The sequence below is a fragment of the Mustela nivalis genome, assembly GCF_964662115.1.
Source record: "Mustela nivalis genome assembly, chromosome: 14".
NCBI classification, from domain to species: Eukaryota; Metazoa; Chordata; class Mammalia; order Carnivora; family Mustelidae; genus Mustela; species Mustela nivalis.
Genome location: NC_139033.1, coordinates 45,918,017 through 45,932,819, shown reverse-complemented (window position 1 = coordinate 45,932,819; position 14,803 = coordinate 45,918,017). Strand labels below are relative to the sequence as shown.

Here is a 14,803-nt window from a genome sequence, read left to right as displayed (position 1 = left end):
TATCATGTGGAAAAGTGAGTCAAGAACCACAAAAGTGTTTGTTTCCCTGACCCAGAAATTCCATCTCCAGTAATTCATCCTAAGGAAATAACTTACACACAAAGACATTGGCTGTAACTTTATGAGATGCAATCTAAAACGTCCCGTGGGGAAAGGGGATACGCATCAGGGCACATCCAGATAATGGAATATCACGCAATGAATAGAAGTTGACAGTTTTTAATGACATGTAGACCGAGGGAAAAAAACCAAGACACAAATTATATTGAGAATGAATAAAGCTACGTCAAAATACGCACAAGTAGCAGAGAGATGGCAGGAAATATGTAAAAATATCAAAGTGCTTATTTTTCTTTATACTTTGCTGTATTGCCTAATTTTTCCTCAACGAGCATATATGACTGACATAAACAGAAAAAACAAAAACATGATTGAATCAGGCAAGCATTAAAGAAGAATGGGCACTTTCATAATAGCTTTATTTGTTTCTGCTAGGAGTTGGGAGTGTGGCTCCTAATAACAAAAAAGAGGGGGGCGGGGCTTACAAACTGGTCATTCATTTGACAGGAGCATCAGACTCTTAAAAAAAAGCAGAGAAAGTCTTAAATTTTTTCCCACAAGTTTCACTATATTCATGTAGAACTGCAAACAGAAAAAAACGGTGAATCAAACCGAATTGTCAATCACTGACCTTACTGATGATATGCTCCCACAGCACATGGACCCAGGGCCACATAACACATCACACCCAAGTTTAAATGAAAAGAATTAGAAAAACAAGTGTTTACTTAGAAAAAAAAAAAGGGGGGGGGAAAGTAAATAGTTAACGCTTTTGTACCAACTGGGCGCTAAAGAGAAATAAAAAGCATACCCGAGAATTAAACTAATGTTTAATTTTTTGGTAAAAATCAAATTTACCTAAAAAGACAAAATGTGACTAATGAATACTTTATTAGCAAAAGGAAAACAATCTTGGTTACTAAATGACTAGTATCCAGGACTGGCCTGAAGGCAGAACGCCTGACAGGTTTAATGTCAAGAAGTCTTTGTTGAATACCATTTCACCTAAAATCCAAGTTTACTCCTCCTTCAAACTCAAATTTTAAGATTCTACCCTAGGGAAACTTACTTTATGTCAAGGGGCATGGCTCAACTTACTTAGACTTACAACTCTCCCCTAATCATAGTATTTTCATCCTAGCTTTCCTGAAGTACACTGTAAATGCCACATAACCTAAATTTACTGCTATTATTTCACTTGGGCTTATAATTATTCTATGGCAGATGCCAAGTATTTTTACCTTCTGGTAAAGGCATTTACCTCCTTCTGGGCAGAAATGGAAATTAAAAATCCTAAAGTGGCTCATCTAAGGGTCAGAAAGTGAGTGAAGGTCAGCAGAGTTTAGCTGTGAAGCTATTTTCAGCACTAGTTACGTAGTAGTCGGGAGTCACCAAACCCAGGAAAACTCTTAACATTTCTACATGCATAAAAATCAAAACCACAGGCTGCCTCAGTGTTTTAAGAGGAGACCAGTAGGTGCAGTCTGCAGTTTCCTTCCTTAAACAAGACCTCCACATAATCACTAGCAGGCTGACATCTATGTAACGGCTAAGACAACCTCCTCTTGAAACTGCATTACGCTGGGTTATGCAGAAATCTTGGCAAGTAAAATAAACTACTAAAAAAAGTCAGGGTCTTGGGGAGAAGTATTTGGTGACCATCCTTTAAAAAAAAAGAAAAAAGAAAAAAAGATAACAACTCAATGATCATGCTGTTTTAAGGCAAAAGCATAAAGTACTCACCCTCAAGATGCATACATAAAAGCCCCAATTTTAAGATTACAGACTTAAAAGTATATTTTTAAAAATGTTAGACGCCTGTATAAATTATAATTTTATGTAATTTCAGTATAAAGCACCAAAAATGAACACTAAAACTGTTCACATAAAATCGTAGAAAAGAAACAAAGCACAACTATAAAAGCACAGAGGTATCGGTTACAAGAACCAAGTAAATAATTTCTATGAATATATTTTCATTTAACCTTATAAAACTTCGTTGATTACGCTGGGGAGGAGGGAGTCCAAGAATCTAAAGGGTAACAAAATGGTAACAAATATACATCATTTATTTATTAACAAATTATATACCACACAAATCAGAGTTACGTTTTCTATCTGATTACAGAGTTAACAGAGATTGCATCTGTGTGTAGAGCAGCAACATAGAATCTTACGAGGAACAAATTCTCTACGTGGACCAAAGCCCTGTAACATGAACTAGAACTCTAATGACTAAGAAGGTGAAACTGGCAATGACGATACAACTGCTGCAAGAAGATTCTGGTTTGTTTCCATGTTCTCAATAGTAAGCAGATCTCCAAAAGGAAGAATGCATTAAGTAAAGGGATGATGTAGCCAAAGGAGATGATGTAAAAAAAAAAAAAATCACATGAAATTAAATCAGGATAAAAGGAGCACAGCGCCATGAAAACTTGAGGTGTTTAAAAAAAACCACCCAAGCAGTGACAAGTCAGCTTCCTAGAGTTCCACCAACCCTGAAGTAATGCATTGTGTCCCTGATCTAACTGAACTCGATCTTTTTGGCTGGCACTTCAGTCTGAGAAATCAGTTAGATTAGTCATTTTTAAAAAGGGTTTTTTATTTTTAAGGTAGATACAGTTAGGGAGAGAAAGATAAACATTAGAAAAGTATTAATTCCTTGAGAACTCAAAAATTTAGGGAGCCAAATGAAACAAAGGGAAATATAAAATGTGGATAGAAATGTTTCTCTAAGGGTAAAAGTCGGTCTCCTGGGGAATTGAAAATCAAGTCCACTCTGAATGAGTGGTTTTCAAAGTGGGCTGCGGGCCCATCCTCCCCAAAACCTCCTTATTTTATATTCACACACTTCTAATTTTGTGTGTCCTTTGTGGTTATTCCCTTCTTTAAAAAAAAAAAAGGAACGGGAAATCCAATGCAGTCCCCATGCCTCGCCATGGTTTGTGTCTTCTAATTAAGTTTGAAAATCATCACTGGGACTGTACTGGTGAGAAATGTGTGACCAGAGTTCTAAATCACATCCGCTTTGTTAGTGTTATTAAAACATGAAAAGTTTCAACAAAGATTTGTATATTATTCTATAAAATAAAATGAGTAAAAGTAGTTCCTAGAAAGAGATTAAACTCTGTTAATCCCACATCCCCAAAATCTGTTCTTCTACTGCCTCAAAGCTCGCAATGTTCCTGGTCAGTGTGAGCAAGATTCCAATGAACATTCTAGCCACAGGTTACTCCAAAAACATCTCATTCGACATTCAATAGCTGCACAGAATTTCTTTCTCGGGAAGGCAAGCCCAATTTTGTAGAAATCTCTAGAATGAGAATGGACAATTACCAAAAATAACACGCATTACATCAGGGCAGAATATGCATAGTGTTCTTCAGCACAATCACTGAAATCAAGCAGCCGATTCCCAGAACTTCCCTTTGCAACTGCTAGCAAACAACATCAAAGTGTAAATGACAACCAGGGAAAAATAAGAAACACAAAGGCCATTTTTCTTTGATGTAATCAGGAAGAAAAGGGGAACTGCGGGAAGAAAAGTGGAGCCAAGCTCTGGCCACCTAGCAAGACTTCATTATTCGATGAAACAGAACAAATCTCCGTGGAAAGGACTCATTCAGCAAACATGACTTCCTTCCATGTATTTTTCCTTCACATCAGGTTAAACAAAAGTTGCCGTCATTTTAGAATCATTGATTACATCCTTTTTTAGTTAGAAAAAAGTTTACTTGAATATTTACATAATTTTATTGCTGTTTATTACAACAAAAAAAATTTTAACCGATGTGTGTAGAATCCATCCAGTAACATAGGAAATCGAAATCCATCTCTGGAGAAGATACAGTTAGAGCCGAAATGTATCTGATGCTCAGAGTACAGCATGAGTAAGAAAAATCCTTGCATGTCATTTGGTTCTTGCTGCAGTCATCTGTGATCATCTCTCAGAAAGCAGAAGAATCCATTTGACGTTTCAATAAATATCAAAGTAATTGTTACTGAAAAAAATAGCTTCCATGGACCAGAGATCCAAGAAAGAACAGTTTCGATGAATGATTCCTAGAATCGAGTGAGTCCTCCTTTAGTCCAATGAGATGATGTCAGGAATGTTACTTCCACTGCTGGTTATGACCCCTGTCTCACTCCTGCTGCTGGAGGAACTAACATGAGTACTGCTTTCATGGGGGCTGGTGGTGGTGACAGACGTACTGCTTGCTGTTAGGGGTGAGGTGAGACTATCCAAAAACATAGGAGGACAGTACTGCTTGAAACAAACAATGATGCCGATGAGGAAGAGGCTACATTGATTTTAAATAAAGAGACTAGAAATTGTTAGATATGTACAAGTGATAGCCATATATTTAAATCCCCATAGGGTTTAGAATTTCTCAAAACTTCGTATCTTTGGATAAAAGGTGGCATGAATTTAGTTATCTATTCTACTGTTTAGTGAGTGTGGCATATTTTTCATTTTCTCAAATCTATGCAGAATTTGTTGAGCAAGTATATAGATACAAGTATAAAAATGTCAACAACAATAAAATTATTTAATAGTAAATACTGGCCCCACAATTATGACTCATACTTAACCTCCGAAAGAATATGCTCACTAAATGTATTTCTACCAGGTTTAAATCACATCAAAAAGGCTAGCAAATACTTATTTCCAATGGTATTAAGCAAAAATGCCAATGCAAAATTCAATAATTCTATCAAAATTTACTATTAATCAGACTTTTCAGGAATAATGTTAAGATCAAGCAACTCAAGAGTCCAAGCCTCTGGACATGCATGAAATGATACCTGTGTAATCAGGATCACAGCGTTTATTCTGAAACAGAGACTACATGCTAGCTAACTACCACTATAGGATGTTCAGAACAAAGAAGTATCCCATATACCCTCAAAATTTTGGAATAAATCTTAAAAGAGATCTAATCTAATCTTCCTTGTGAGACTCGATACCCGCCCTCCGAGAATTTATATTTCAAGTTTCCTTACCATCTTGATCGCTGACCCCCATATTCAAATCCAAGTTTAATACTCTAATATTGCCCAAGAGAAGTAGAGAGACAGGAGCTAACAGTTTATTTTATGTCACCACAGAATATTTTCGGTGAGAAAAAACAGCACTGACTTTAGTGAGGTCCAAAATATACACGAGAAGCCCTAAAAGTTGGTCTTTAGATTAAAGGTATCAAAGATGATCAGTAAGGATATCCTATCAATATTACCAATTCTATAAATTTCTCAGCCTATCATTAGACTTAAATTAAATCGCCAAACAGGAATTTAAAACTGAAGCTGTTTTGACTACATGATCTTCCAAAAGATCTTAAAACAGCAATGACAGCCCCAGGCTTACGCTGCCAGTCAGTGGAAGAGCAGCAACTAAAATTCAGGCTGCTTTACCGAAAAAGGTAGTTTAGTGGCTAGGATGGATAACGGTCTTGGTTCATCAATAAAATGAAAGTCATGCACAAAGAGATCAAAGGGATATTGGTTAAGGGTGGGGGGGGAATAGTTCTTAAAGAGCTTCTCAGAAGCTCTGAAGAGAGAATTGTAAGGCATTAAACTATTTTAAAATCAGATCAATCCTAATTTTCCACTAATATTGAGGGAACAACCTGGAAAAAAGCCCAGAAACTTGCATTTTATTTCTATTTCCTCTCAGGCTGTTTTTGACTGCCTGGTAATAAAAAGATCCTCTCTTGCTTATAAGACGAAGGCTAGACACCGCGTCCTGCTGTCAGTAGGCCCTGCGAATTCTTGAAACACTTGGGCTGCAGCCATTTCACCTCTAACTCTTTCTGTGTAACTGGCACATATCTACACAAAGATAACAGGGCTTAAGGGGGGCACCATGGAGATAAAGAATAAATCTAAGGATTCTTAGGAAAACTGAAGGCACCACCTCACCCTTCTACTGGCCTAACAAGTAAGTTAGCTGGACTGACACTAAATATGCCAAACAACACTATGAAACCAAAACCCTCTGGTTCCAAGATCATTTTTTTAAAGGATGATTCTCATAAAAATCAGTAATATTTTAAGCCTGAAGAATCCATTCCCTAGAAAAACATATAGCTACCTTTGCTACAGAATCTACTGATGTAACAAAGTCAGCTCAGGGTGAGAAGAGATTCCTCATTCCACACATGTTACCCTGGGCCCAAACTTTCAGTGCTGTTTTTTGTGATCAGATACAGAGTCCTGACACAGAAGGCCACTTCTGAGGCCTATGAAGCAGTGGTCTGTGGGTCTTCCTCTGGCCCTCCCTACCCTCAGCAATTCTCTCCAAGTCTCTGTTCCCCCTCAACACTCCCTTCTGGCTCTCCCATGCCTTTCCCTCCTCTGCTCTGCCTCCACTATAGGCCTGTCAGTCCAGGTGTGCTACAGGTCTTCATATTGGGACTCTAGGATACTCCACTTTCTTATCGCTGGCAGAGAAAATAGGCAGGACTGGTTTATGGCAACTTCAGACTAGGGCATCTCCGATATTTAAATCTGACTGCCTCTAAACACAAGGAAGAATCAAGCTAATGATTCAAACCTGTTGAACCATCTTCCACTCTATTCTACATACAGAACAAGTGTTTCATAAATAATCTCCGTCAAGTTTTAACTTCCAGGGATCATTGCTTCCCCTCATTTTAATCACTCAAGTGCTTGTAGGAAATGCCAACTGATTATTAAGCTGAATAAAATGTAATTAAAAATTCATGTATTAAGTCGAAATAACATAAATTTAAAAATAGCAACTTTATTTCTCCAAATAAAAATGTGAGATATTTATATAGTAATTCCTTTCCATCAAGTTGAGTAACTGAAAGTTGACTGTCCTGATTTTATGCAACTGGTCATTTTTAGTTAGTATGACATAACCAACAATCAAATACAAATTAGTTGCTTAAACTCAGGGTACATACCTGGGGATCAACTGGAATAAGGGAAAGAAAATCCAAACCTAAAACAAAAATGCTTTGTTAATAGTTGTCTCATATTTTGGAGACAAGAATTATTTCCCAAAATCATTTTGTATTTATCATGAGTCATAAAACATTTGGGTAAGTGCTTACCATTCTGCCATAGAGAAGTTCAATACCACAATCAGTGATATTTAAAGTGCATAAAACCCCCAAATAAACATATTTCCTCACAAAACAATTGGAGGGACTTAAAGGGACCAGTCTAGATATTAACAGAAAAGTATGACTAGTCAAAGCAAACCTTTCCCTTTCATCACTTAACAAAATGAGAAGCAATAAAAATGATGAGAGAATGATCTGGATTCGGACCATTAAAAAAAACATACTTAGGCTCTTAGGATACTTCACATTTATTTTTTAGAAATACACCACATTGAGGTTCATCTAAAATATCACTTCTTAAACAGATGTCTCTTTCATGGATCGCTCTCTGTCACCCTGTCCCCACATCAAGAGTCGTACACAGTTCAACGCTCTGCACAAAGCAAGCACTTGGTTAACTGCTGCTCACTAACAAGTCAAATCTTAGTAGGGTTTACTAGGTTATTAGCTAATGCAGTTTTCTAAACCAAAGATCTGGGATTCTCCAATAATGCTTTAAAAACAGGAGTGTGGAAAGTTTGCCCAGTAATACAACTCTGAAGTATTAATATTATAACAAAAAATAATGGTAAAATTTCAGTTTTGAAAAATCTAGCAATAAACTTCAAAATCAGCCCCCCTAAACCTGATTAAATTTTAAAACATTAAAAAGAAAATTTACAAGGTATAGGTCAGTGAGACAGGCCAATTTCTGTTTAATTCTATGAACTTTTATATGCTGGCATTCAATGTCACCTCAAATATAAGAATCATACAGAATTAAAGTCTGATATTAGACTGTTACTCAAAATAGAGAATATTTGTGGAAATAATATTGAAAAAATTTAATAACCAGTATGAATAATTTATACCTCTTTTAAAGTATATTTATTCCCTTATAATCTGTAAGGATATGATAAAAAGGCTTATCAAATGATACAAGCTATAGCACCAATTACTTGAAAGAAATCACTCAGTTTCTAAAGCATTTTAAAAACTGCTGATACGGTTTTTCACTCCATAGGCCTGTCACTAGCTTTATGATACAACAGAGCCTGAGCCAACAATGGACAAAGGGGGAGCACAATGAACTTTTCCCAATGACTTCCCCATTATACTGATCATCAGTAGATGACATATCTCGGTAAGCTGAGAGTTTCCCTTCACATTAATGATATTATTCAGTAAATCCTCCACTTCTGAACAGCACTTCAAAATCTTTCTAGCCTTTACAATGCTTTCTGAATTTTATATACTCAACATTTCTATTACTGAGTAAGTCACAAAGATAATTTATTGGCATGCCCTTTAATTGACTTAATTTTATTAATTTGGTTTTGCTTCAAATGGTGTGGCATTTTTCTCTTTGCTTTTTATAGCCTAATTAATTTTATATGTTCAATCACTTTTAATGTTTGTTGAATCACTCCATCCATTTGAATAACTTAAACCTTTTTTATAAAGCTGAAGAAAAATCTTACTATCTTTTGCAATGTTGTGTACTGAAGCCAAATCAGCTCAAAAATGCTCGTTTTCTAAATGTGTAACTATTTCCACTTCAAAACTGCAATTTAAATAAAAGACACAGGCTTGATATGATTTTCAGGCTGTGCAGTGCCAGCACTGGAGGCTGCCCACCAAGGGGCAAAGATTCCTCAGATTTTCATTATTTCAATTACCAGCTCTTCGGAGGTACTGTCATTCTCTTTGATGATCATTTTATGTGTGGCAGTGGATAGATACTGATAAACGATTTAAGAAATTTACTTCCTCTTTATCTTCTGACACCTTATCCAAGGATAACTGAATATGGTGACTTCTAGTATGCCATAATAAAACAACTTGAAACATTTCTACGATCAGTTGAAACTCCCGACTGTGTCCCATGACACAGATGCTCTCGACACAAAATCCAATGTTTTAATGTAAATATATCTCACTGAACCCATCTTTTCTCAAACACTAATAGTGAAGTTCGATACAGTATTTCAGATGTTACTCCTTCTGACAAAAAACTCAAAACTATTCTCAAAGCCTTGCATCTTAAACATTTTAAGTATACTATTAAAACTCCTATATGAAATAGATGGAGTTTCATGAATACGAATTAAAATGTTACTGCCTTGTTTCGTAGTTGAGTAAAATGTTGTTTTCTTATTTCACCATAATTTCAATTACAGCATGTTATACTGATATATTTTTATGCCCACCTAAGTATTTCATGGCTGAAAATGCTCAATTATTTTTAACTAAAAAGCAGGCAGTGTTAAAATTCTGATGATACATTCTAAATGTTTTATTTTATTAACACTGAAAAAAGTGTAGTTTTTTTAAGTGCTTCTTTATGTGAAACTGACTCTACATGTCTTATTAATAACACCACATTTTCCTTACTTGAGTCATGAACTTTAACAAAACATGATAGCTACATGATTAAATATGTAAATGTTCAGCACTTTCCAATTTTAATGATACAACTTTCGAGCACCATTCGCACCTGACAATATGGCACTAGCAATAATAAGGCAGTCATATTTTTCTTGAAATAATCAAGCTGTTTTCCATTCCATAAATACAAATTATTTGTTTTATTTTGTATTCATTGTTGCACAGTATCAGGAGGTGTTCCAAGCTGCAGTTCATTATTAATATCATTTCTTCTTTGTTCTCCTGCAGATTCAGAAGATTCACGTTTATGATGTTTAAAAGGAATGTTAAGAAATGTATTAAAACTTTGTCATTGCTCCATTCTTGATGTTCTATTTAATATTTTATTATAAATTATGAAATTTATAAATATCAAAACTCTGCACAATAGGACTAATTACATAAAAATTATGCACTGAAATAAAACCAAAATAATTACTAACTACAAAAGACCACATTGACAATAAAATCAAAGTAAAAACTAAACTATTTAGATGTAGTAATTGCTAATATATGAATAATAATTCATAGATGATGATAAACTGGAAATTCTTCTGTTCAATTTGTCAACTGGTTAAGAAAGCATTTCGACACTTCAATAACCAGGATCCCCATACTGGTTTATACTGGTCAAATATCAGCCCTCTATCTTGGTGTTAGTTCCTTAATACCAGCTTGAAATGTATTTTACAAAATATACAGTTAATATAACTTACTACTTCTTAAATCTGCACATTTTATTAATAATCTCAGTTTATGCCCAAATTTTGAAATAATGCAAATTCTCTAAAATTAAAAATTCACCCAGACTCACATAATTTAAAAACTGACAGAGCAAGTGATTCATAAATTGTGGCTGTTCTATTCTTAAATGGCCAGGGTCACTTTAGTAAACAAAAAGTTTTTTCAGCATTAATTTGTGTATCAAGGTTTTTAGGAACACAAATTCTTCCTTAATGCTTATTTAAAACACATACTAAGACGATACGTCATGGACACTCTTCAACTTCATTTAAAACTAGACAAAGTTAAAGGAAAACACGGCCGTTAGGAATTAAGTATCTCTGAGTTCCGTCTGTCTTATGGACCATGAAACCTCCCCTGTATCTTGACATCAAGTATTATATACAGCAAGTATTTTTTAATTGGTGCCGGCTGGGCTTAACAATGTTTTAAAATACCAATTCCCCAAGTACATATGTAGTAAACATAATTAAGAAGGCTTTTTGAAAATTCCTGATAGATACTATTATTGGTCTATTCATCTTCATTAAATTTTACCCGAATTATCTGAATTTCAAGTGGCAAGATTACACTAGGCCAGATAACACAACTACCAATTGTTTCAACAACACAAATGTTGCCCAACAGAATATATACCGTGGTTAAAGTAAAGACCTCATTGAGAGGGTAAGAAAAATAAGCTGTAGGTCAAAATTAACTTCACAAGTCTAGAAAAGAATATTAAGAATATGAGGAGGGAACTGTATTGCACCAAAAGTGCCCCTCAGAAAGAAGGGAAGTCATGAATCTAAGAGGCACTGGTTTCAGCCGGCTCAAATTTGATTGACAAAAAAAGTGTCTACAAAAACAATGGCTATGGAGGGAAGAAAAGAGGGTGCAGGGTGGGAAGGGGAGGTCCATATTTTATAATATGGTCTTGGTTCTAAGGGACTTCAAGCAGCACTGAGCTTTTCAAATGTTAATACACACATAAGAAATATCCTGAAATACTAAGCAGTGCTCTAAGGAAACAGCTGGTAGACCCTACTTTTATAGAGGGGAAAAAAGCCCACAGGGTAAAGCTATGGGTGATGTTAACCCCATGGTACAGCAGTATGTTCTGAAGCTCTGAGGAACTACCAAGATCGTGAGAAAATACTCTCCTGAAACTGTGAACCTGCTATGAGAAAGAAAATATCTCTGAGTACAAATTCCTTAGGAGGGAGAGTAAAGTCCATCAAACTCTCCCCTATCCTACCATATTTCCTATCATCAGGAATCTACAGAGAGCGCTGTAGTTAAAATGGTAGGACTTGAATGTGATGCATTAAAAGATACTACCTTTAGAAGAAGCCTTCAAATTTCCTTAAAATTTCTGTTTCAATTTTAACACTACATTTGCTCCACAGATTTAGAGTAAAAATAAATAAATCTTGGTAACAAAATACAAGAACTCTTCACATACCTGGCAAATCTGATGACATGCTTGATATTGGCGTGTGGTGGAATGGTACTGAGTAGTCTGTTAATGAAGGCGGAATAGCAGCAGGATCAACCGAAGTCACACTGGGCACCCTTACAGAAGATGGCTGATACATGAGAACCCTGTTTTAAATAGCATGGGAAATTACAAACAATCTGGCTGTTAGTTCACAGGAGACAAGGGCTGCACCCTGGGCATTCTCAGCTATAAGTGCACTAAGTTTCAACACACCGACATGGCGGCTGCTCACTGCACAGTCCCTCCACTCTACTCTCCTCTTTCCTAACAGTCTTCATTTTAACCTGAATGTACGAGGGCTCTCAGCAGCAGCTGCGATGTGAGAGCGAGCTGGCACGAAAACGTAACGTACAGTGCTGGAGCAGGGCAGGAAACAGTCATCCACAAGTGGAAATACACTTCACACAGGCTCTTATTAATGTACGGGTAACTCAGATGTGGCTATTAGTAATTTTATCTATAAAGAAACTTAGAAATAAAACAGAGGACTCCTAAGATTTGATTTAAATCACTGCATCTTAAAAGTGAAGCTACTTACTATATAGCTCAACCAGAAGCCGGTCCATTCTAACCCGAACTGTGTTAATTAGCGGCAATCTTATCTGAGAATTCATCTGAGAAAAAGATAGCCCATCCTAAAGCCAGCCAGCGTGATGACAATAGGCAGCAGTCAGAAATTAGAATAAGATGATTTCTCAAGATTTAAAATATCCAGGGGTGCCTGGGTGGCTCAGTGATTAAGCTGCTGCCTTCTGCTCAGGTCATGATCTCAATGTCCTGGGATTGAGCCGCATCGGGCTCTCTGCTCAGCAGGGAGCCTGCTTCCCCTTCTCTCTCTGCCTGACTCTCTGCCTACTTATGATCTCTCTCTCTGTCAAATAAATAAATAAAATCTTTAAAAAAAAAAAAAAAGTCTTAAAATATCCGGAAATAAAAATGTTAAATTACTATGACACCCGTCTACCCTAAAAGGGTTTATATATAGACTTTGAAATTAACTTATCATGCTAAGAGTACAAATTAAACACACTTAAAAAATACACTATAACTAGTTTTATTTATATATACATATATACACTTAGTATATATGTATAGATATATATATATATAATTAACAGCTTTATCATTTCAAGAAGCAGTGTAATTAATTATATTTTTTTAAATGTCAGGAATAAAGAGAGATGACTGCATTCTATCTATTTAACCTTCATTTTCTCTTAGTTGCCCAAGCTCAACAATTAGAACCTCACAAGAAAAACATCTTGAAAGTACATAAGAAATTAGGCAATGTTAGGGATCCTTGGCTGGTGGTGATGGCCATCTTTTCTGTCTACCATCTTAATGAGGCTACAGTGGTAGCAGCTGTTCCCTGAGCTTCATGATGCCACCCAAGGACAAGAAAAAAAAACAGATGCAGGAAAGTCAGGCAAGAAAGATAAAGACCCAGTGAACAAATCTGCGGCCAAACCAAAAAGAGATAGTCCAAAGGCAGAGTTTAGGACCTAAGATCAATAACCTGGTCTCGTTTAAGAAGGACCCCATGTGACAAACTCTATAAGGAAGTTCCCAGCTATACACTAGTAAGTACAGCTGCTGTCTCTGGGAAAGAAAGCAAAGATTCACAATTGCCTGGCCACGGCAGCCCCCTTCAGGAGGAACTCCTTAGTAAAGGACTCATTAAGCTGTTTCCAAACATGGCAGCATTCAAAGTGATTTATGCCAGGAATACCAAAGTTGGAGTGCCCCTTCTACTGGTAAAGATGCATAACACGTCCCACCAACTGTACATTTTGGAAAATAAGATTTATTAAATTAAAAAAAAGGAAAGGAGACAGGGACACAGGGACATTAATGATAGCATCCCAAAGCATTGCCACTGAACTACTGTAAGCTTAACAAGAGAGCCATAGAATTATGGAGTTGGAAGGGATCGTTACAAAAACAAAGAAAGTAAAACCAATAAAAACTTAGCACCATGGTCACAAAACTAGAATGAGATGACCACTAGGACCTCTAGATACCTTTTCATTTGGTCCTAACACTTCTTGTTACTGCTCTGATCATTACGTACTAGCGATAAGAAATGATGACATAGTCCCATGTCGCTTTTCATACTTTAAACAACTGACAAAACTATTTCATGACTTCAATCTACATCTCAAACCGCTAAGATAATCACAACTTATTTAGACACTGGAGTCATTCTAAAACTCGTCTGCATGATGACATGAGGGTCCTGTCTAGCTCTTATTCTGTACTCCTTGTTGAAAATACAAAAGTCACTAGAAATGCAGAAAATGAGGTCATCTTGAGAGTACATATATAGCTGTGTTGGCAACTATGTTATTCTCCGAATAGTGAATGAATAACATAGGTCGGAGTTCAGAAGTCTTAAAAATGGACTCATAGGAAACATAACATGCTTGAGACAATTAACAGAAGTCTGGTATTTCAAACACATTTGCCAGAGGTAGATGAAGAAGTCATCATCCAAAGAAGAACCTGCCTGGATTAGAAACAGAAGACTTCTTGGCCTCCAATGTTACCTGGAGACCTAAAACCACAACCAGGAGGTAATACTAGAAAAGGCAGATTCTGTGGAGGGGGAAAGAACAAACTGGGGATGAAATCAAGTAAGTTTTGCTGTATTAAGCCACATCTGAGAGGCTTGAAAACAGTGGTCCTCTACATTATAATCACCAAAAGTATTTTCAAATTACATGTGATCCCACCTCCCGCATAGGAATGCGTATCTGTAATTGGGGTGGGAGGACAGGGCTTAAGACGGAGAGAGACTGGTACGCTCCTGCTGAGGACGGGGTTACAGAAGTGGCTCTGATTAATCTGGCTGTCTCACAGTTTAAATATCTTAATCATTTTTATACATGTAAGAGACAAGCTTTTGAAGATACACACATACACCTACCATACACACATGCCTACCGTCCCTCCTGCTCTTTCTCTTCCTTTGATATCTCACACTGAGAAGGTTCTTTTTTCTTGATCCTGAATTGATCTC

The 14,803-nt window shown here is 36.3% G+C and overlaps 1 protein-coding gene across 21 annotated transcripts in view; it reads right to left on the bottom strand.

Annotated features, from left to right (window-relative positions):
- Window positions 1-460: 460 nt before the first annotated feature.
- PIAS2 (protein inhibitor of activated STAT 2) overlaps window positions 461-14,803 on the bottom strand; it is a 90,325-nt gene continuing 75,982 nt past the window's right edge. For 4 of the 21 annotated variants that reach the window (XM_082698232.1, XM_082698221.1, XM_082698228.1 and 1 more), the window contains 3 exons: window positions 11,749-11,888; window positions 6,993-7,030; window positions 461-4,324 (listed from right to left, as the gene is read on the bottom strand). In XM_082698232.1, coding sequence (XP_082554358.1) covers window positions 4,145-4,324; window positions 6,993-7,030; window positions 11,749-11,888 — 358 coding nt within the window. In that variant the 3' untranslated portion in view covers window positions 461-4,144. Of the gene's footprint in view, window positions 4,362-6,992; window positions 7,031-9,630; window positions 9,804-11,748; window positions 11,889-14,803 lie in introns of all 21 variants that reach the window. The other 17 variants (XM_082698231.1, XM_082698220.1, XM_082698236.1 and 14 more) reach the window with 6 other exon arrangements.